This window comes from Mastigoproctus giganteus, chromosome 7 (assembly GCF_048544385.1).
Source record: "Mastigoproctus giganteus isolate SK-2022 chromosome 7, ASM4854438v1, whole genome shotgun sequence".
Taxonomy (NCBI): domain Eukaryota; kingdom Metazoa; phylum Arthropoda; class Arachnida; order Uropygi; family Thelyphonidae; genus Mastigoproctus; species Mastigoproctus giganteus.
Window position 1 is genome coordinate 152,538,827 of NC_143581.1, and position 23,429 is coordinate 152,562,255.

General features: G+C 38.1%; 1 protein-coding gene across 1 annotated transcript in view; it reads right to left on the minus strand.

Moving 5' to 3' along the window:
- Positions 1-23,429, minus strand: part of LOC150083265 (PCNA-associated factor-like) — a 73,013-nt gene that overhangs the window by 25,866 nt on the left and 23,718 nt on the right. The window contains exon 2 of the mRNA XM_090377135.1: positions 13,396-13,473. Coding sequence (XP_090233261.1) covers positions 13,396-13,473 — 78 coding nt within the window. The remainder of the gene's footprint in view (positions 1-13,395; positions 13,474-23,429) is intronic.

Consider the following 23,429-nt stretch of genomic DNA (forward strand, 5'->3'; position numbering starts at 1 on the left):
AAACACAAAAAAACTAATGGTTTGTTACACTCAAAGGCAATCCCTTTTGACTAGAGAAATGCTGGAAAACTACACACTGGCAGGTTTGAACCTCTGAGGGAGTCTATGGAGGATTCTAATATTTTATAGTCCTTGACTGCAGCTGTGGCTTGCTAGACAAGTTGTTTAAGCTTTTATTTATTACCTATTTTGTGCCTTTCTCTATACATAAAAGGCTGTCGATATTACCTGCAGTAGTAGCAAGCTGTTTACATTATCATAAGTGAACCAAGAAAGCTTATCCCCATTACGATCTCTATTTAATACAGCAAGATATGATGGAAGATAAACAAAGCTAAAAGGAAAAAAATAAATAAATAAAAAAAATAAACTTTTTATAATGTGGTTCCTTTTCAACTGAAGCAAGTATGTATTAATAAGAAATCGCTTCTTTGCAGCTTAAACTTGGATTTGTCATATTATTTGTTCACAAATAATAATTAGAAATTTATGTTTAAATCAGGGAGTCCAATTTTTTTTTCAGGCTGAACACTGTCTAATCAAAGATTTTGGCAACATATAATTTAAAATTTTATGATAAAAATTTGAACCAAAATTTCATTATAAAATTATTTTATTTTTTCATTATCAATTTTGAAATGATAGAAAAGTGCTATAGTGATTATAAAAGGGTACAAAAATAGTCACAAAAATTTAAAAACAAAATAGCTACCAAATGAAATTCCCTTAATAATTTAATAGATGGATACAATACTTTTGATATTTCTTCTTTTTTCCCTAAAAAGATGACTATAACTGCTATATCAGTGAGAATTAATTTTTTTGCATTGGTAACTCAGTTCAAACAGAGTTCTTAGCTCCTACTGCTAATAATAGGCAACTTGCAGTAGTTCAACTACTGAAGAGCAGTGTTCCAAAACCAGTGTCCGAAATAAAATGTTGAAGTCACTCCCTTAAACTTGTTTTATACATAAATCATTGAGCATATATTTTATTATTGAAATGAATAATAAATAAGGATTATTTTCCAATACATTTTCTATTATAGATAGAGAGGGGAGGAAAAAAAAAAAAAGAGAACACCGAATTCATTATTCATTTATATGAAGTTTGCATTTCTGGTACCAGCATAAATTTTTTTAGTTGGTGAGTGTCCAGGAATTTTCCAGCTAGGAGCTTTCTAGGCAAACAAAAATTCTCTAAAACAACTTACCTTCAATTTTATCTTAATAGGTTTCAACTTATTTGATGAAAAGCATACTGTGTCATTCCACTTTTATCTAAATTACAATTTTATTAACTGACTGACTGTTATCAGTCCACATAAGATGGTAGATCTCATCCCACTACCTTGAACAGAGCCCTAAAGGCTCTATTTTAGTCCCCCTCTCACTCATTACAGGCATTTTTACTCGCTGATATTTCTATAGTGATAACTGCATGGAAATATTATAAACACCACACTGTTCCCCTTCTGACAAATGCTGATAACATCAACCTGCATTAATCATTACTAACTTCTTCAGAAGATGGCATTGACTAATGTAGTTTGGTTTTTCAGGGTTTTGTTAGTTTCAAAAAACATGAAAAACTGTTTTTTTTGATACACTACACAGAAAAATTTTGGCTGTTTCTTACATAGATATATAGATCCCTCAACTGACTATATTATTGATTTTTTTTTTTTTTTTTGTCCTCTCCTTTTTCCCATTATTATAATGGGGTCAGCGTTTTTATTGTTTTGGCATGCAAATTTTACGGCCGATTGCCCTTCCTGACGCCAACCCTCACCCTTTATCCGGGCTGGGAATATGTGATGGTCATTCCCTGACCTGCCACATCCTCCATATTTGGTGGGTACGGACTCGAACCCCGGTCTAATCAAGAAGCGTGTGCTATGCACTATTGCTCCTGCCTACGGAGGCGCCTAACTGACTATATTATTGATAGTCTTCTTTTATAAAAAGGAGCTAATAACATGTCAAGATTTGGGATCATGTTCTCTAGCCACAGAAATTTCAGACTTCATACTGAAAATCAGTTAGTAGTTTAAGAGATCTGACCTTACAAAGTGTTTTTAAGGAATTTGATGATGTAAATTGTAAGACAAGTATTCAAGATGTTAATTATTCCCATGGTTGAATATGCATGTCAAGCGTGGTCCTTGCTTCATTTGGGACTTAATAAAATTATTGAAGGGCTTGAAATCCATTCGGTTCCTGTGTTATAAACAGCATATGGAATACTCCTCTAAAATCCCGTAACAATGCTAATCCCTCCCAAAAGAGAGCCATATGATGGACTAACCTTTCTAACCCATTAGCAGTTGTATTAATTTTATAAAATTAGCAGCCATGTGGATGCATGCCAGACTTCCAAAATTAGTGGCTTCGAGTGAGGGGACAAAAGCTCTGAATACTCTAGGGCAGAGGTTCCCAAACTTTTATACCCTGCACCCCCCAAAATATTTCGTAAATTCTTGCCCTTCATCTTCCAGAACAAGTGCAAATAAAGAGATTTGACATAAAATTTAACTGAGTATACATACTTTTATAAATAAATTAATATATACTTCAATGCATTTTTGTCAAAGACTGAAATAAAATACACTTTGTCCTGGATTTGTGGGACAGTTTGTCCATGTTTCATTAAAAAGAAGTGCTTCAGAAAAACAAGATGCACGACACTTTGGGAACCTCTGCCCTAGAGGATTAACTCTCAAGTGCACACGTTGGTGAATGTTCACAATTAAAATTGAGAAGTATAACTGTGCAGAGTACACTAAAGAGAGATCTTATTTAATAAAGTTTGCATGGCCAACTTTATTTTTTAAAAAAATTATAATAATGAAAACCAAATAATTACCTCAATTTCAAATTATTTTATTCTTGGGGTTTTTTTAAAGATGTGTGTGGTGTACAATGTAACACTAGCGTGTGTCACTTACATATAACACTTCTTTTAGGTAAGTAAGTTTTGCCATTTCTTGGAACTCTATTACTTTACTGCATAATTTTAAACTTTTTCTAGCCCACCACCCAAATGAATAGTGCACTTCTTTTGTACCTATCAGCATGATTTTTTTTTCTTTTCCCGTTTGCTTCCTCAATGAGTGCCAAAAGACCAGACTAACATTTGTTATTTGGTCTTTCGTATTTGATTCAAGAAACACTGAAAATGTTCCCCATATTTTTTAGGCAAGTATTTCCTTTGTATATTATGAAATATTATATATTATATTCTTATTAGTAAACCAGCTAGGTTCGTTTCAAAATTATCCCTAAAATTTTTCTCTATTACTTTCACATTCTGATTATAAAAACTCTGTTCTGTTCCCTTAGGCTTCAAAATGAATCCCAAAGTGGTTTTGAAATATTTTTAGAAGTATGCAAGGCTGTTGAATTAACTGGCCTCTTTTTTAATGATTATTTTGAACCAATAAATGAAGAACTTTACTGAATATTTACATTGAGAGTAATATATTTTTAAATTAATTTTTAATGACAAATGTTTACAAAATGAATATACAAGTATTAGTAAATGCTGATGATCAAGTTATAATTGCAAAATTGGAAGATGAACTGTAAATAGCAGTTAATGAACTGAATAAAATAGGCAAAAAAAAAAAAAAAAAAAAAGAGATGAAGACCTTACACCTCAAAAACAAAATAAACAGGATTATGTGGAAAAAACATACAAAGGGTGAAAATTGTTAATGATGACCAAATAATAGAACAAATATCAATTTCACCTATTTGGGAAATTTAATATCAATGAAGGGAAAGACAGCCACACTAAACTACAAAAATGTAATAAAATGAACGATTAAATGTCACTTTGGAAAACAAATGACAACTGAAAGAAAATTATGATTACACAACATTACTTAAAAATCAGCCCTCTTCTACAGTTGTGAGACTTTGGTAATAAATAAGAAAGATGCAAAAATACAGTATTTTATCTTTAGATTGAAAGTTCAGTCAATATTTGGGGAATAAGATTGGGCTTTTGAAAATTTATACAGGGTTGTTAAAATTAAAGTATCCCTATGTAGAGGCCTCTGGAGTGAGTTCTAAGGCTCATACTGAAGAGAAATTTGGAAAATAGGTACAATAAAGAATGTGCTCGCCATTTATTGGAAAAAAAAAAATTAGTCACAAAATTTGTCACTATATGGCACTGTGACAATACAAATCACTTGAACAGCACTACAATTGTCCAATGTGTCCTCCAGTTTGGTCAACAACAGTTTCCATTCGAAGAACAGCATTTTCTACAGCAGAACGTAACATGTCAACTGGAGTAGCCAGCACATGACGTGTAATATTGTTCTTCGGATCTGCGCAGAGTTTGACATTTTTCCCTATACACCTGGTTCTTCAAGAACCCCACAACCAGAAGTCACATGGGGTGAGGTCTGGTGATCGGGATGGCCAAGATGTCTGGAAACAACGGCTGATGACCCATTCGTCAGTAAAGCGTTGCCTTAGCAATCTTTGGACACAATGGTGGATGTGGGGTGGCACACCATCTTGCATGAATATGGTATCCTGAAGGCACCCATTTGTTGTAGCTCTGGTATTGCGAACTTTGCCAACATTGCACAATATCGCCGTGCAGTGACAGAACAGGTGAGGGGACCAGTCGGTGTTACCTGTTCAAAAAAATATGACCCAATCATGAATGTGGCCGTAAATCCATACCACACTGTCACTTTTGTAGAATGCAAAGGGACCTCTTGGATAATTAAAAGGTTTTCTGTTGCACAAATGCAACAGTTGTGCATATTCACTTGTCCATTTAAGCAGAAGTGGGCATCATCACTCTAAAGGATGTTCCATGGCCAAGTGATATCCACTGTCATTTGTGCCAGAAACTGAAGTGCTTATGTGAAACGATTATCTGCATCACGATGCTTTAACTGCTGTAGCATGTGCATCTTGTAAGGATAGTACCGCAACAACTGACACATTACTAGCCTTACAGTGGAATATGGCATGTCCACTTCACGAGAAACAGCTGGCACACTTGCACTACCACATGGAGATTGACTTGATAAATCCACGACAGCCATAGCTACATCTTCAACACGAGAGAAATCCACTCATTTTCGACTGCTACCTGCTTGAACACCAAGATGTCCTGTCGCTTCAAATTTTGCAATCATTTTGTGGACAGCACAAACAGTCATAGGTTTGAATGTGAAAGTGTCTGCAATTCTGCCCGGACACGATAGGAGGGCGTATATGATAAGAGCCTTGTCGATCAATTCAGCCCTGGAGAGATAGTGCAAGGCTCAAGGGGTAGAATTTTTTTCAGCCCGGTCGTGCTTGTTGATAGGAGAAACTGCTTCTACAGGGATGGGGTACACTTAAATAGAAAGGGTGCAAGAATATTTGCTGATGCTATCGATGCAGTGTTAGGTGAGTCGGAAAACTGCTAGCTTGGGGGGAATACACAGACTACAAAGTTAACAGTGGCAACAGGCATAGGCAAAAGTGATTCTTGCACTGCTTCTATTAGAAGCAGCAGCCTGGAAAGCAAGGCAATGGAGATTTCCAGGACTGCTGAGAGTCATAGTGGAACAAATAAATACACGGGCTGTGTTAGGGTAACTAAGAGTAGAAACAGGTGCATGTATGCCTGCATGTACACCAATGCTAGGAGTATAGTTAATAAATTTGATGAGCTTGTAGTGCTAGTCAAGACACCAAAGGCAGATATTGTAGGGATATCAGAGACATGGTGTCACACAGACATAAGCAGTGCTGAATTGGAATTTGGGGAGTACAATGTGTACAGAAAGGATAGACAGGACTGGAAGTGAGGAGGGGTTATGCTGTTAATGAAGAAACAAAATCTAAGGAAGTGCATCCAATTGATGTTGGTGGACAATACAATGTTGAATCTGTTTGGTGTGACATAAGCACTGGGAAAGGAAAAATGAGAGTAGGTTATAGGCCTAATAAATCTGATGAGTAGGGTTTGGATTTTTATGTATTATCATAATCATTTTTCGTTTAGATAAAGGCATGGAACTTGGTCGATGTTACATGGTCTGAGGATCCTAAAGAAGTGTTTGTAATTTCATATTTCATCATTTTACACATTAGGTCATAATTTCAAAAAAATATATGAAATATCATATTTAATAGCATATTTTATACTTGTCGACATAAAAATTTCATATTTCGTCTTACAATAATCGACAAATTATTTATCAAATTGATTTAAAATATATTTCTAAAAAACCGTGAGAATTTACATTTAATCATTTCACATTCCAGTGTAGCTAAATCCCAAAGTTATTTTGATTGGCTGGTTAGTCACTCACAACGACACTGTAGCGTAATTTTAGCTATAATTTAAAACTTTACAGTAGTTTCACCTTATACTGAGTTAAACAAATTATTTGTTCAACTTATACAGACTACACAGACTACAAAGTTGAAGTTTCTACTTCAACTGTTGGCAAAATCAAGCCAAAAATCGAGCAAAATTGAGCTTTTTAGAAAATGGATTTCTTCTGTGGTTAAAGAAGAGTATAAAGACATATCAAACGGATGGAAAAATAATATATTGCAACGCATGCAATAATGAGGTATGTAAATTAATTAATTAACTGATAACAGATCTATCATAAATTTTTAATTTTGGATGCTTCGATAATACGGACATTCCAAATTTAATGTTCGTGCATATTTAGTTTTTTCATATAAATCGGAAAATAATAATAATTTTTATAAATAATCTTAAATAAATATATAAATTTTTTTTAAAGTTCCGTGCACTAAAGTATCCCAATTACAACAGCATAAAGTTACTGCTTTGCACGAAGCAAACGTAACGAGGAGATTTTCAGGGGTGCGTACTACACAGCAGCTGCTTACTGCAAAAAACACCAGATCCATTATTTGTCGATTTACGCCAAGCAATGGTTTCTGCAAACATTCCTTGGAACAAAGTGAACAATCTGGTCTTCAAAAGCTTCTTGGAAAAATACTGCTCCCGAAAAATTCCTGATGAATCAACGGTACAGAAAATTTACCTTGAGGACTGCTATAAATTGGTATGCTCTCATTGATTTTATTAAATTATTAATTATATGACCAAAGACTGGGCACCTCTGTAGCCAGGTGGGAAGGAGCAGCAGTGCGCAGCACACGCTTCTTGATTAGACTGGGGTTCGAGCCTGTCACCACCAAATAAGGAGGATGCGGAAAGGTCAGGGAATGACCACTGCATATTCACGGAGCAATATGGCCTTAGTTGCTAATTCCCCTAAAAACCAAATAACAAACAAACAAACCAAAGACTGAATGCTGTGTAGGCTATATTTTAATTAGTTTATTTATTTATTTACTTCCTTGCAGTGTCTAAACAATTTTTGCGAAGATATTGGAAGTGTGTGGGGCTCAGTTGATGAAACCACGGATTGTGAAGGCAGATACGTAGCTAATTTTATAGTTGGAAAGCTTTATTCAGATGTACCATCTACATTGGAATGGGAGTCTATGTGGTTAAAATTAAACTAAAAATTAATATTTTTGTATTTTTACTTATTTAATTATTTAAAATTATAAATGTATAATTTATAAAATGATAAATTAAATTAATATACAATTACTTATTCGTTTCAGGTATTTTGTGGCCGGACAGTGTAAAAGCTGATTGTTTTCTTCTTTTATTAATGGATTCAGCTTCCTACATGCTCTAAGCTAGGAAAGCATTGGAGGTATTTTTACCAAGCATGATACATCTTATTTGTTTAGCCCATGGTCTCCACTGTGTAGCAGAACGAGTGCATTCGGAATTTAAAGATGTTGACAAGCTGATATCACTGACTAAAAAGGTCTTCCTTAAGGCGCCCTCAAGAGTACAGCTCTTAAAAGAAATGCATCCTGATCTGCCACTTCCACCCAAGACAGTAATCACAAGATGGGGGACCTGGCTCAACGCTGTGTCGTATTATGGCCGACATTTTACAGCAATCAAGGAGGTTAGTTACCATTTTAAATTAAACTTAAACACATGGTATTTAAAGCCATGAATAATTTTTTTTTATTTACAGGTAATTGGCAACTTGGTACCTGAGGAAGCTAAATCCATATCTGAAGCACAGGAAATTTTTGCTAAGGAGAAGGTATCCTACGATGTCGCTTATATTAACAGTAATTTCTTTTCCATATCTTCCTCGATTACTAAACTGGAGGCGAAAGATATGCCTCTAATTAAGGCTATAGAGATTGTTCGAAAACTAGAGGACAAGATGAAACAAGTTCCGGGGAAAATCGGAGAGAAAATTGTTAATAAACTAGATGCAGTTTTTGCTAGAAACCCGGCTTATCCCACCATATACAACATTTCCCAAGTTTTATAGGGTAGAGCCATTGATAGACTTCCTCTAGCTCCCAATGTCATTAAGGCGTTTAAATTTGCTCTGAACATATCTTGTGATGTTGAGAGGTCCTCTGCTTACAAGTGAATATTAGCAGATGATAGAAGGAGATTAACTCCAAAACATTTGGAGTGGATACAGGTATTGCAATGCTATGGAAACTACTTAGCAACTTAAGTACCTAGTAGTAGCCTAGTACCTTAGACTATACATCTTGGTTTTTGTATGTTAAAAAAAATTTATTTTAATGTTTACACTTAAAAAGAAACTTACACTTAAAAAGAAAAAGATGTAAAGGTAAATTATTTTGCCATTTGATTAAATTTAATGACATATTTTCATCATGTTTTGACATTTTTAAGGTAATAAAAATCCGAACCCTACTTACGAGTATAATGAGCAATTGTCCAGAGAAATAGAGTGGGCTAGTAAATCAGAATGTCTTATAATGGGGGATTTTAACTGGAACTTGTGGACTGGTCACTCGCACACTAGCAAGAATTTGGTGGATTTATTGGATGACTGTTTTCTACAGCAACATATTTGCGAGGCAACAAGAGGGAGTAATACACTTGATCTGATTATCAGCAGTGATTATTCATTCATTAAGAATTTGCAGATAAAGGAACCACTGGGTGACAGTGATCACAATGTACTGATGTGGGAATTACTTAATGATGTAACTACCATCAAGGCTAAAGGGAAGGGCTTTTGCTTTCGCAAAGATGACTAGAGGGGTCTCAGACAGTTTTTAAATTCTGTACGGTGGGATCAACTGAAAATGTTACCCATGTTGAATTCTAAACGGGAAACCTTCAGGGACTTAATTTTGGAGGCTACTAGACTTTTCATTCCAACTAAGAAATACTGTTCAAGGTTTAGGCCTAAATGGATGTCAGATGAATTAATGAGGCTTGTGGCAGAGAAGAAAAATGTATGGGATGCATATAAAGTATCAGGTGACACAGAAGCCTATGGCAGATATAAACTAGTCTGTAATCAAGTCACAAATGAATCAGATTGGACCACCTAACATAGATGGGTTGACTATTGATGATCATGCTCAGGTAGCTGATAAACTGAATGAGTATTTTGCATCTACATTTGCACATGAAGAGTTGATATTCAATGAGGGTACTGCCAGAAGTTTATCAAACTCTAACAGGGAGCTAAGTGATTTTGTAATAACTGAGAGCAAAATGGAAGGGAAATTGTTGAAGTTAAACATAAAAAAGGCACCTGGGGTGGATGGGATCTATCCAGTTATATTAAAGGAAGTAAGCAAACCCTTAGCCATAATTATGAGAGCTTCCTTGGACTCAGGGGAGGTCCCCATGGACTGGAGTTGTGCAAATGTATCGCCAATTCACAAAAGGGGAGTCCAAAAGGTGACACAGGTAGTAATAGTGGCATGTGATGCAAGAAAGCAGTGTATGAGCATCAGCAAAAAAAAAAAAAAAAAAAAAAAAAATCACACAACCATTCCCTCTAAATGTTTGTCCAGTTCCTCCTTAAATTTATTTAACCTATCAACTTCCACAACGACAAATGGAAGTTTGTTCCAGCAATTAACCACCCACTGGCTAAAGGCAAATTTCCACACATCTATTCTATTCTAAGTAACTACAGACCTGTTAGTTTAACTTGTGTTCCGGGGAAAATAAATAATGCATTTCAGGATCATCTAGACAAGACTGCAGTAATAGTTAAGACACAGCATGGGTCTGTTAAAGGGAGGTATTGTCTGACCAATTTGATTGGATACTATGATATGGTCAAAAAGGAACCGAATGCCAAAAATAATTTTGATATCATATACTTGGATTTCAGGAAGGCTTTTGATACTGTTGCACATGGAAGACTGCTGTACAAATTGGAGAGGTATGGCATTAACTGTAAGTTGCTACAATGGATAAAGGGATGGTTGGGTGGGAGACAACAGAGAGTGGTAATCAATGGACACTGCTCTTCGTGGACAAATGTTATTAGTGGAGTTCCCCAGGGTTCGATATTGGGCCCATTGTTGTTTTGTGTATTTATCAATGATATTGATGAAGGTATATCAGGTTTAATGTCCAAGTTTGTTGATGATACAAAGGTTGGCAGCGTTGTTAACGACAGTAAAGACAGTATGCTACCCCAACTGGATCTAGATAAGTTGGGCAAATGGGCTGAGAAGTGGCAACTGAAGTTTAACGTTGACAAATGCAAAGTACTGCATATAGGTAGCAATAGCCAAAGAGAAATGTACCAACTGTGTGGTACTACACTCAGGGAAGTGGAAAGTGAAAAAGACCTAGGGGTAATTGTGTAGTCAAATATGAAGTTCGTAGAGCAGTGCAGAGGGGCTGCCAGGGCAGGTCATGGAGTCTTGTCAATGATGTATAGGAATTTTGCTAGCAGAGACAGGGAGGTGATTATCCCGTTATATAAGGCAATGGTCATGCCACACCTAGAGTACTGTGTACAGGCCTGGAGGCTTCATTTTAGGAAGGATGTAGAGTTGCTAGAACGAGTACAAAGAAGGACAACAAGATTGGTGAGGGGAACAAAGGGGGTGCTCTTACCAAGAAAGGCTTAAGTTCTGCAAATTGCAGTGCCTGGAGAGCAGGCACCTGCGAGGTGATCTGATTGAGGTGTATAAGGCCTTGAATAGGTTGAGCAAGTTGAATGCTGATGGGATTCTTCCTCTTGCTCAGATTAAAAACCTGAGGAGGCACAGATTCAAATTGAGGAAACACAGTTGTAGAACAGATGTGCAGAAATTTGCTTTTAGCCAGCAGGTAGTTGACTGCCTAAATAAATTTAAGCCTGAACTGGACATGCATTTGGAATGAATGGAGGGGTGAAATGGGAGGATTTTTTTTTTTTTTTTTTTGGCTGATGCTGCATAAGCTTGCTTTCTTGCATCGTATGCCTCTGCTAATGATAATGCTAATATTTACCTAATTTCTTGCCTTTATGTATTTAATGCTTTAATCTTGGCTTAATTAAAAACAATTCACACAATACAGCATTGAATACCTAAGCATCACGGTTGTGATGCTTAGGTATGCAAAATTACAGACAACAGCATTCTAATAAAATTACGATATATATGTACAAGTAACCCTCATATAACATGGTAGTTAGTCTCCTATAAAATATCGTGTTGTGCGAAACTGTGTTATATGAGACTAAGAAAAAGTACGAAAAGGAGGGTTACGTTTCAAAAGATAACAAAAATACACTATTTTGTTAACAAAACCAACAAAAATACACCATTCCAGATTTCGTGTATCTTCTACTCTCTTTGAAAAATCAGTAATCTGGGTTTGTTTGCTTTTGCTTGATAAAAACTGTGAATTTCTTTGTATGAAACTAAACATGTTTTGAAGTCTGGGCTCCTTTCATTCAAGAATTTATGTACGTCTTTATATATTTTCTATACACGTACTTCTTCAGATCAGTTGCTAGGAGAACAGTGGCTGCAATAAGATTATAACTGCTAAGCTAACATTATGCCTTCCCATATACTTTTTAGCGTAAAATTTGGAAGTTTAGAATTTTCATCTGCGCTATCATTCTCTGAATTTACTTGGTTTTTACCTCTGATGCCATTTCCACCAAATCCGCTTCACCAGCCTCTTTTTCTATCAGTAATTCTTGAATGTCTTCAGTAATCAGTAAATGAGAGTATTTTTTTGGAGCATAGGCGACTAAGGCCATGTTACTCTGTGTATATACAGATATACACAGAGATATAAATTGCGTGTGTACTGAGGTCGATTTTTCTGTTTTGGTGGACGAAAAACGCGAGATTCCAGGAGAAAAAACCATGCCACACTCGCCTGAGCCCGACTAACTGTCATGTTATGAAAAAGACACATAAAAATTTCTCCCATCATGGACAGGATTCGAACTCAGGTCTTTTCCACCCGGTGTGGGAAGGAGGGCAATTCTATCAACTGTGCTACCCACGAGGGCTTTAGTTATATCACTAAAACCTCCCCTTCCTACCGATGTAGCAAGTTCTACTATTGCACCAATTCAGTTTTCTGCTGGTTCGACCATATTTCCTAAATGAACTGAATCTGGCCATACATTTTTCCAAATGCATTTAACGTTGATGGTTTTACTTCTTTCAGTGATAAAGCTATGATTCTGATACACTCCACAACTGAGAAATGTTTCCATGCCTCCATTACTTCAATAGATTCAGAATCAATTTTTTCCAAAATCCATTGTAACGATTTTCTGATGTAATGAGTTTTAAAGGTTGATATAATGCCTTGATCTAATGGCTGAATGAAAAAACATTTATAAAACTTTGAAATCTAGATTTTTCCACAAGTTCAATAGCACAGAACATAACACGGCAATTTCCCAACAAAATAAAATACAGGAATTTCTTAATAATTTTTTTTGACTAGTGAGTTGCGTAGATTCAAAAAAAAGAGTGGAAATGTTGAAAAATTACAGCTAACATAATAGCAGGGTTTTCCCCGCACAAAATATCAAAAATACCCTGTTATGCGAGGTTTACAGAAATTCTCTAACCGTGTTATTTAAGTAGTGTTGTGCGAGGATTGCCGCAATTTATCAATTGTGTTAGAGTGAAACTGTGTTGTAGAAGTACCGTGTTATACAGGGGTTGCCTGTGTGTGTGTGTGTGTAATACTGTTAATATAGATGTCAAGAGCATCGTTATTAACTGAATGCCATAATTGGTTAACTGGTCTCAAACTTGTATTCTCTCAGAGGAACTCAAGTGAAAAAAAATTTCTGTGGAGCCTTTCTGTCTCAACTGAAAGCAGACATTGTGTATAACTTTTTTTTTCTTTTGTTGTCATAACAACTGCACTGTGCTTATTTATTTTAAATTCTTTCATTATTATGTTTCTTTCATTTGGGGGACTTTTCTTTTGGTTATATACATTTTATTTTTAAATAAAGAGTAATAGGCAAAAAGGGTTTTATTTTAATATACAAAGTTCTATGTTATCAATATTTCTTACATTGTCTTCCTGATTTACTACTTGAACCCCCAGCATCTGGAGAATTAAAAACTTTTCTTGGTGCTTTTGCTGCTACAGCTATTGGGAATATAAAATTAAAACAAAAAATAAATTAAAATTCTGACAACGACATGAACAGAAACATGTACATCCATGAATATTTATACAAATTATATCTGACATTTGCATAACTCAACAACAGTGGAAAGGGTAATTTTGTTACCCGCTATTTTTCTAAAGTTCTATTTTGCTTTAAAAACATTTTAATTACACTAGTTTTGTAATTTTCAGTACCTTTCAAGAAAAGTTTCTTGAAGAGTACCAAGTTTCTCCCTTGGTTTTGCAATTAAAAAAATTCCAGAAATGGTTAAATATGGGCAAAATGAACAAAGCAACCGAGTTTTTGCACAAGTACTGGTAAAATTAAATATAGGAATAATTCTGCATATCAAATTTTTTATGATTTAAAAAATCGTAAGGAAAAAGTTGCTGTGCTGCTTCGTATAAATCCGGGGGGGGGATGGTAGATGACTCTGCCTTCTAACTTCTCCACTAATGCTGGTGGACCCCAAGGTTCAGTTCTTTCCCTCTTGTATATTAATGACCTTCTTCCACTGACTGGATATCCTATCCATAGTTTTGCCGATGATAGCACATTGCATTCCACTTTCCATTTTGAAAAACCTTACCCTGCTTAATCAGCTTCAACTTCTCGAATATCCGCTACCAATTCCTTAAATGCTGATCTCCAGGTAATTCTCCAGCGGGGCAAAGACAGCTTAGTTGATTTCAATCCTAAAACTCAGTCTTGTCTTATATCTTGCAAAAAGGATTCTTCTGCTCCTATGCTTATCTTTGGTGACACTTCGATTTCTAGGTAAAATGATATCTCTCTTTTGGGGATTACCGACTTCTAATCTCTCTTGGCACAAGCACATCACAAATAATGCTTCCTCTGCATCTAAAAAACTTGGTTTTCTCTTTCTCTCTCGGCGTTACTTTTCTTCCAAACAGTTATTCACTCTGTATAAATCGCAAATCCTCCCTACCATAGAATATTGTTCCCAAATCTGGGGCGGTGCCCCCAAAACCTCTCTCAGGCTTCTAGATTCCATTCAGAAGCGAGCAATTAGGTTAATTAATGACTCCTCTCTAACAGTCTATTCACTCTCTGTCTCATAGATGTACTGTTTCTGCTGCATGCCTTTTCTACAGATATTTCCATGGGCACTGTTCTTCTGACTTGGCTTCTATAATTCTCACTCTCTTTCAAAACCGTCAGAACACATGCCGCCACCAGCCAACATCCATTTACTGTCCAACTTCAAACTCATTGAACCAAGTTTTCATCTTCCTCGTTTATTCATTCAACTGCCGTTTTCTGGAACAACCTTCCTTCATACATATTTCCTAGTATGAATCAGAGCTGAAATACTCAATATGTTCTACGTTGATAATGATATTAGTAAATTAATAAGAGGAGTTTACCTCAATATAGTACGTGGAACACTTCCGTATGATACCCTCCAGAAATTAAAACGGGAAAAAACGAAAAAATCGACAACTTACCGGTACATTAAAGTAAAATATAAATAATTAAATAATCAATTTAACACAATTCAAAATCAATTCAAAACAATTAAAATTCAAATTAACGCAATTAAAAGAATCTAACGAAAATATTCAAAACGATATTCTTCCTGAAGCTGACAATGCTTTTCGACCGACTGTCGTGATCACAGGAATGAAAATTACCGAATCCGGCTAAACCTGCAACTTAAATAGTGATTATGTGTCTTCGCGCATGCGCGTAAAGGTCCACGCATCGGAGATCAAATATGGCCGCCGAACATTAACAGAATTCTCGTGTAATTTAATTTCAACGGTTTCTGCAATTAATAGTCGCGTATAATTACGTTGAACGTTAAGTATTTTGGCCTCGTTAAATAAAAAAGTATGTTTTTCGTTAATGGCATGAAAGGCTAATTCTGACGCTGCTGAACGAGAAGCACGAACAGAGGCTTCGTGTTGATTTACACGGATATTAAGAGAAAACCGCGTCGAACCCTGATAAGACGAGTCGCAATCACCGCAAGAAATGTTGTATACTAGATCATTAATTTGTGTTGCGAACGCCGAAAGAACCGAGCGATTGTTCAGTATAGTGTGTAACTTCCGTATAGGCCTAGCTATAATTTTAAATTCGGTATCTTTAAAGAATCTGTTAAGCTGTTTGTGCCACTGTTCAACATATGGGACAGAAATAAAGTATTTTTTGATATTACTATTGTTGATTGGTGCAGTATTTTGTATCTTATCCTTAGCTTGTACCCTAATTCGATTTATTGTGTTAATGGGATAACCCCTGTTCAAGAATCTGCTAGTTAATATTTGTATTTCTGAGTCTAAAGCAGAATCCGTCGTTGAATATTTATAGGCATTTAGAAATTGATTAAAGATAATCGATCTTTTGTAGGTGAACGGGTGGTAGCTATTATAATGTAGAAGCATACCGGTGTTTGTGGGTTTTCGATAGATGCTAAATTGTATTTTGTTCGAGTCCCGGGTAAGCGTGAAATTTAGAAAGTTTAATGACTTTGTATCCGTATCTTCCCTTTCCAATGTAAATTTGAGTCTAGAATGAATATTATTGAACGAATGTAAAATGTCTTGGATAGTACTACTATCGGTAATAACTAGAACATCGTCTAAATAGATCGTTTTGAATATTTTCGTTAGATTCTTTTAATTGCGTTAATTTGAATTTTAATTGTTTTGAATTGATTTTGAATTGTGTTAAATTGATTATTTAATTATTTATATTTTACTTTAATGTACCGGTAAGTTGTCGATTTTTTCGTTTTTTCCCGTTTTAATTTCTGGAGGGTATCATACGGAAGTGTTCCACGTACTATATTGAGGTAAACTCCTCTTATTAATTTACTAATACATATTTCCTGAAAATTATAGTCTACAGAAGTTCATGTCTAATGTCAACAAATATCTTCTTTCATATTCTCAACCTCCAACCCAAGCACAGTACTAAGTACTATAGGTTCTGATACCTCTCGTGTTTGGGTTTTTCATAAAAAAAAAAAAAAAATGATGATAAGACCCCTTTTATGCACATGTTTTGTGTTGTGCGACAAATTGTGAAATACAGACATTTATTCTCATAACATCGCTTCTACAAAAACAAAATATTCCAAATATTTTGTTTCAAAATATTTTAATCTCTTAAATACTAATTGTTAATTTCTTGCATACCCCCAGTTGAATAATGCTGCAATAGAGTAATCCCTGCTGGCAAAATCCTTGTATACCATTCACAGAACTCCATGAACTGTCCTAGCAGCCTGTCTGCACTGCTCTCAGAGCACGGCAGATTGTACAATTACTGCTAGGTCTCTTTTGTCCACAAACTCGAGTGTGGTATGACCCAATGGGGGGAGGGTTATTCTGGGATCACTGTTGCCCATATGTTGTACAAATGCATTTATATTTATCAATGCTAAACATCAGTTGCACTTTGCAGACCATTTGCCTAATTCTTCTCGGTCTTGTTGCAGTAGTACAGTAAGAGAACATTTTTTTTCATGTTCTTACCTAACTTTGTTGCTCTTCTCTCCACCCATTCTAATAGATCCAGTACTTCTTAAAATGAAGCCTGCATAACTGTATGCAGTACTCAAGATGATTATCCCATTTCCCTATAAGAATGGGGTAATTACCTCCCTATCTCTGTTGGAAAAAAAAAAAAAAAAAAAAATTGTTGCATGTCATTATACAAGGTGCTACCTAAAAGTTCCCGAAATGTATTTATAAAATAAATTAGAGAGCGGTAGCATAAACACCAATCCCAGCGCTTCTCCCATTATTTGAATGCATCCTGAAAGTCCTTTGTCATAGTGTTCAGCACCGCCTGCGATTCGGTTTGGATATCCTCTAAGCTGTCAAAATCCTCGGTCCTTCGCCTTGATTTTCACTCTTGGGAAGAGCAAGAAGTAGCAGGGGAGCTAAGTCTGGTGAAAAGGGGGGTGGGAGACGATTGTCATGTTGTTGGATGCCAAAAACTGTGCCACAGTTTTTGGCACAGCAAGAGATGTGTGGGCTAGTGCGCTGTCACGATGAAGGACCCAGTTCTTTGTGCACCACTTCTCTGGACGTTTCCTCCTGACGGCTTCCCTTAATCACCTCAGGTCTTGGCAGTAGAACTTTGCATTGACGGTCTGGACAAGAGGGATGAATTCCTTATGGATAATCCCATCGATGTCCAAAAAAACTTATCAGCATAGACTTCACATTGCTCCTCACTTGTCGGGCTTTCTTCGGTGAGTGAAGATGGGCTCTTCCACTGAGATTGTTTGTTTATTTGTTTTAGAGTTTTATGGCACATTAGCATCTAAGGCTATAATGCGGCAAGTCAAAAGGATGTAGAATATAAAATTATTTGTATATTATTGTAAAAGAATATACGATATAAAACGTTCATATAGCATAAAACGATAAAAATATTCTAGATAGAATTATTTAGATTAATAAATTGTAAAAACTTAAAAATAGCTGACACGTTGTCATTGTTCGATAAAATCTGTCTGAGTGTATAAGGTTCAGACAGATGGCTAAAACATAAACGGCGGTCATTATAAAAAGACGGACATTCAATTAAAATATGACGGACTGTTAAAAATGGTGTCACAATTTCTACATATAGGACAATCGTCTGCCCTCAGCAGATAGCAATGTGTCAAGCGACAATGTCCTATGCGGAGCAGATATAGAACAACTTCCTCTTTTCGGTTCCTGCGCAGACTAGACTGCCAATGTTCAATTACAGGCTTAATCTCATATAACTTGTTTGTAGTCTGTCCATTCCATGAGTGTTGCCATTGGGATACCAGTTTCTTTCGAATTACTGGCCTGTAGTCTGTATAGGGGACTAACAGGCAAGAGTTAAATAGGTTCGCTGATTTGGCTGCAGTGTCTGCTAAATCATTTCCTGAGATCCCAATGTGGCCTGGGATCCTAGCAGAAACGAACATCAAATTTGAATTGTGCAAGGAAGTGCAGCTTGTGCTGTGTCCGGGACAGGACAGGATGAGGGTTGAACCTCACCAATGATAAAGCCTACAATGAACTCAGAGAATCGGTATATATAATATATTTTTTGTGGTGGGTGGTTTGTATACGATCTAAGGCTAGCTCGACTGCATGCAGCTCTGCAGTGAACACACTGCATTCGTTGGAGATCTGCTCAGATACAGTGGTGTCTGGGAAAACAGCTGCAGATCCGACCTCGAGCCATCTGTGTAGATGGGCAAGAAGTCAGCATGTTCCGAGCGCTCAGCTAAAAAGAGCTGCAGGTAGACGGTGGATGAAGTATTGTCCTTTCTCCAATTGTTAAGGGAGAAGTTGCAGTTTGGAACACGAGCATGTCAGGGTGGAAAATGTTACCCTGGTGATAGGGCAATATTGTCTAATGTGATGTTCAAATCATTGAGTAGCCTTTGGATACGAATACCGAATGGTTGATTGGCAGTCTGGCGAATGTTGTACAGATTTTCCCAACGTGGCTCAAAAACGGGTGTCCATGTCGGATGGTCTGGCACGGATTTCAGTTTCAAAGCATACTGCAGAGACAACTGTTTCCTGCGAAGCGATAATGAGGGCTCATTCGCTTCGACATAGAGGCTATGGACAGGAGAAGTTCGAAATGCTCCAGTGGCAATATGGATCGCCTGATGGTGGATGGGATCCAGCCATTGGAGCACGCTGAGTCTAGAGGAGGCGTATACCTGGCACCCGTAATCTAACTTAGATCGTACGAGTGCACGATAGAGGCGCAAGAGGGTACATCGGTCAGTGCCCCAAGAATGTGAGGAGACTGCGCGTAGGATATTCAAACCTCTCGTGCACTTCGCACATAGTTGACGGATGTGTTCTAGAAAGGTCAGCTTTTTATCGAATATAAGCCCCAAAAATCTAGTCTCAGGTACTACTGGGATAGCATTTTGTTTAAGCCTCAGTTCAGGTTCAGGGTGAAGATTGCGCTTTCTGCAAAAATGCATGCAAACAGTCTTTTGTGGAGAGAACCTGAACCCGTTATTCGTTGCCCATGAGTTCAAATGGTCAATGGCACGTTGCAGTTGCCTCTCAATTACCCTCATGTTGCAGGGTAATTGAGGAATGACAGAATATGCTAAAATCGTCAACATAGAGGGCACAGTTTACAGTTGGAGGAAGTTGTTCTGTGATGGAATTCACTTTAATGGCAAAAAGCGTGACACTTAAAACGGATCCTTGAGGTACTCCCTCCTCTTGGCTAAAAGAGCAAGAGAGTAGATCCTACACGGACTTGGAAAGAACGGTGACATAAAAAGTTTTTAATAAAATTGGGGAGATTACCTCTAAGGTCGTTGCTGTAGAGGTCTTTTAAAATTCCAAATCTCCAAGTTGTGTCATACACTTTTTCCATATCGAAGAACACTGACACCAGGTGTTCTCGTTTTAAAAACGCATCTCAAATGGAAGTTTTGAGCCTGATTAAATGGTCCAAAGTTGACCTATTCCTATGGAAGCTGCACTGAAATTTGGAGAGGAACCCATTAGCCTCCAAATACCATATAAGGCAGGCATTGACCAATCTCTCCAGAATTTTGCACAGACAGCTAGTCAGAGCAATAGAACGGTAGTTCGTTGGGATTTTAGGATCCTTTCCTGGCTTAGGAAAGGCAAGCACGATTGCCTTATGCCAGGAATCCAGAAACTGCTCTTCTTGAAATATTCTGTTATATAGAAAAAGCAGTTGGTCCATGGATTTTGCAGACAGATGTTTGATCAGATCATAATGGATAAGATCTGGTCCGGCAGCACTTGCCTTGGTAAGAGTTAGAGCTGTTTCTAATTCTTCCATGGTAAAGGGCCCATTATAGGGATGAGACCTTTTAGATTTAAAGTTAATTGGCTGCTTTTCAAATTTATCTTTCCAGACCAGAAATTCTGGAGAGTAAGCAGATGTTGATGAGATGGCAGAGAAGGTCTCCCCAAGTACACTGGCTATTGCAGTTGGGTCTGCAATAACACATCCATTATACTCCAGGACCGATGAAGGGTGCGATGTATATTTACCCTTCATTTTCCGGATTTTGTCCCAGATAGCTTTACTGCTGGTTGACTGGGTAATAGTGGATGTAAAGCGGACCCACGATTGCTTTTGGCTCTGACGACGAATATATCGCACTTTCGTGCGTGCACGTTTGAAGGCTAAGAGATTGGCTGTGGTAAGATATCATCGGAATATCCCCCAAGCTTTATTTTGTGCCTTTTTTGCTGCTGTGCATTCAGTATTCCACCAAGGTTTTGGAATGGCTGAAACTGGGTAGATGTTTTCGGAATTGTAGCTGCAGCTGCATGGACAATGCTTTCTGTGAAGTATGCCACTGCGTCATTTATAGGCTCCTGACTGACTGTACTGATGTTAAAGTCTACCAGGTGTTGAAAGGTGTTCCAGTCAGCCTGATCAATCTTCCATCGCGGTAACCTAAAAGGTGAGCATGGCATCCCTTTAAGTAGGCTGGTTATCACGGGGAAGTGATCGCTTCCATAAAGATTCTCTTCTACCTCCCAGTTGATTGAAGGAAGGAGAGAGGGGGAGCATATAGAGAGGTCAATAGCAGAGAATGTACGGGTAGGCATGTGGAAAAAGGTGTTAGTTCCCACATTTAGAAGGGATAGGTCATTGTCATTGAGCTTATGCTCTATGATACGTCCCCTTCCATCAACGTTTGCACTACCCCACAGGGTGGTATGTCCATTGAAATCACCCAGGAGTAAGACAGGAGTAGGCAGCTGCACAATGAGATCATCAAGGTCTCTCTGGGAGATATCAGCCCCAGGTGGCAAATAAACTGAGCAGACTGTTATTAAGAACCCTACCGTAAGGCGAACCGCTACTGCTTCTACGTTGGTGGTGAGCGCAATAGTTTGATATGGGGTATGGTTGCCCAGAATTATAGCAACACCCCCATGAGCAGGTCCATCCCCAGTTCTGTCCTTTCGAATGATAGTAGTGTTACGAAGGAAAGGGTTTTCATTTGCCTTCAGGTATGTCTTTTGTAAGCAAAAGCAGACTGGCTCATGCTTTTGCAGAAGGGCCTTGATGTCATCATTGTTTCGCCGGAATCCATGACAGTTCCACTGTACGAATTTAGCCATTATTTTGGCTTGGTGGGTCCATCAGGCTGCTTTCAAGGTGCTGAGGGCTTACCTTTTTCAGTTTTGGCTTTATCCTTCCTGGGGAAGTATGGACGCTGACCAGTGTCCATTTCCTCCTCAGCAAAGAGCCCCAAAACTGAATCTTCGGGTACCTCCTTCTGCTCGACATCCATGTTTTCTTGGGTACTAGGGGGTACTTCACCTTTCTTATTCTTTTCTTTCGTAATTGCTTTTGTTACTTGTGGAGCATTAGGAGGTACCGATATAGGAGTGGCAGCTGATTGGTCTTTCTGTGCAGGTTTTTGAGGACTTAAGAGATAACGTGCGATGGGAGTGAAAGATTCCTTTGGAGGAATGGTAATGTCCGTCTGAGTTCCGATGGAACATCTCCCTGCTACCTTCTGGGCGTAGGTAGGTTTGTTGATATTCAGGGGTTTCACTGATTTCCGTGCCTCCTGGTATGATATATTTAGCTCTGCCTTCAGCCGTTGGATTTCTTTTTCTTCTTTCCACCCCTGGCATGCTCGTGAGTAGGCTGGGTGTTCTCCCTCAGTTAACACAGGTGGGTTTTGCGGCTGAACATGCTGTTGTTTCGTGGTCCTTTGCACCACATCGAGCGCATGCAAGGACTCCACAGCAGGCCATTTGAGAATGTCCATACATACGGACGCACTGAACAGTTGATGTAGCCAGCTTTAATCTCATCAGGAGGTTTGGGCGAGTTAAAAGTCAGGATAATGCTCCTGGTTTTAACAAGTTTCCCATCCCTACGCGCATTAATTCTCTTAACGGCGATAACTCCCTGTGGTTTCAATTCTGAGCAGATTTCCTCCTCGGTTACGTCGAGAAGGTCCCACTCTGAAATGACACCTCTCGATGAATTGAGTGTTCTATGTGGTGTCGCAGTTATGGGTACTCCTCCGATTGATTTTGCGCGGAGTAGTTGCTCAGACTGCCTGTCTGTTTTGGTTTCAATTAAGAGGTCTCCAGAACGGAGCCTCTTAACTGATTTGGGTGACCCTGCTAACCCATCTAACCCTTTCTGTATAAAGAAGGGTGACATTTTGCCAATCGGTGTTTCATTGGTAGAATGAATAATTAAAAATCTTGGAACAGGCCCTGATGATATTTCTGTTCGCTGCCTCTTTGTAGTGATAATGCTATCTGTATCTTTGTCTATGGTTTCAGATAGGGACCGGGTTGGGGCCCCTGAAGAAGTTAGTTTATCAGGATTCATAGAGTTTTTATATGGTTCAGTGCCCGGGCTCCCCACCCACCACGGAGCCCAAAGGGACACCCACTACCCGGCATGCAATAAATGCGCTCGGGAGTGGAACGCCAGGGCTACCCAGACAGCATACCCGCACTGCCGCCTGCGTGAATCCTGTCCCTCGGACCATGAGGGTAGGGGCATGGCATTGACACGGTTGACCCTCGCAGGCGAGCCTACTAGCCGATTGATCCTAGCCGGGCCTTTCAGGACCTCCCGTCTTGTCGAAGCAGGGGCCAAAGTGGTGTATTGAAGCTGGGCCCCTCAACCACCAGGATCCCCCTTTCCCAATTTCCACGGGTTGCAGCACACGAGCGCATGCTCGTGTGCTGCACGCCGGATTCCATTGATGTAAGCCTGGAACCTGGGCTGTGGGCGTTAGATCCCAGTGATGCTGGTCTGGAAATCCAGCAGCGTCACTGGGAGGTCCCCTCACCACGTACAGGTGCCCACGTCGAGGGGCTTCCACTGAGATGATTGTTGCTCAGTTTCTGGGTCATACCCAACTCTTTCACTAGTGAAGACCGTAGAAAGGAAGTTTTGATCACTC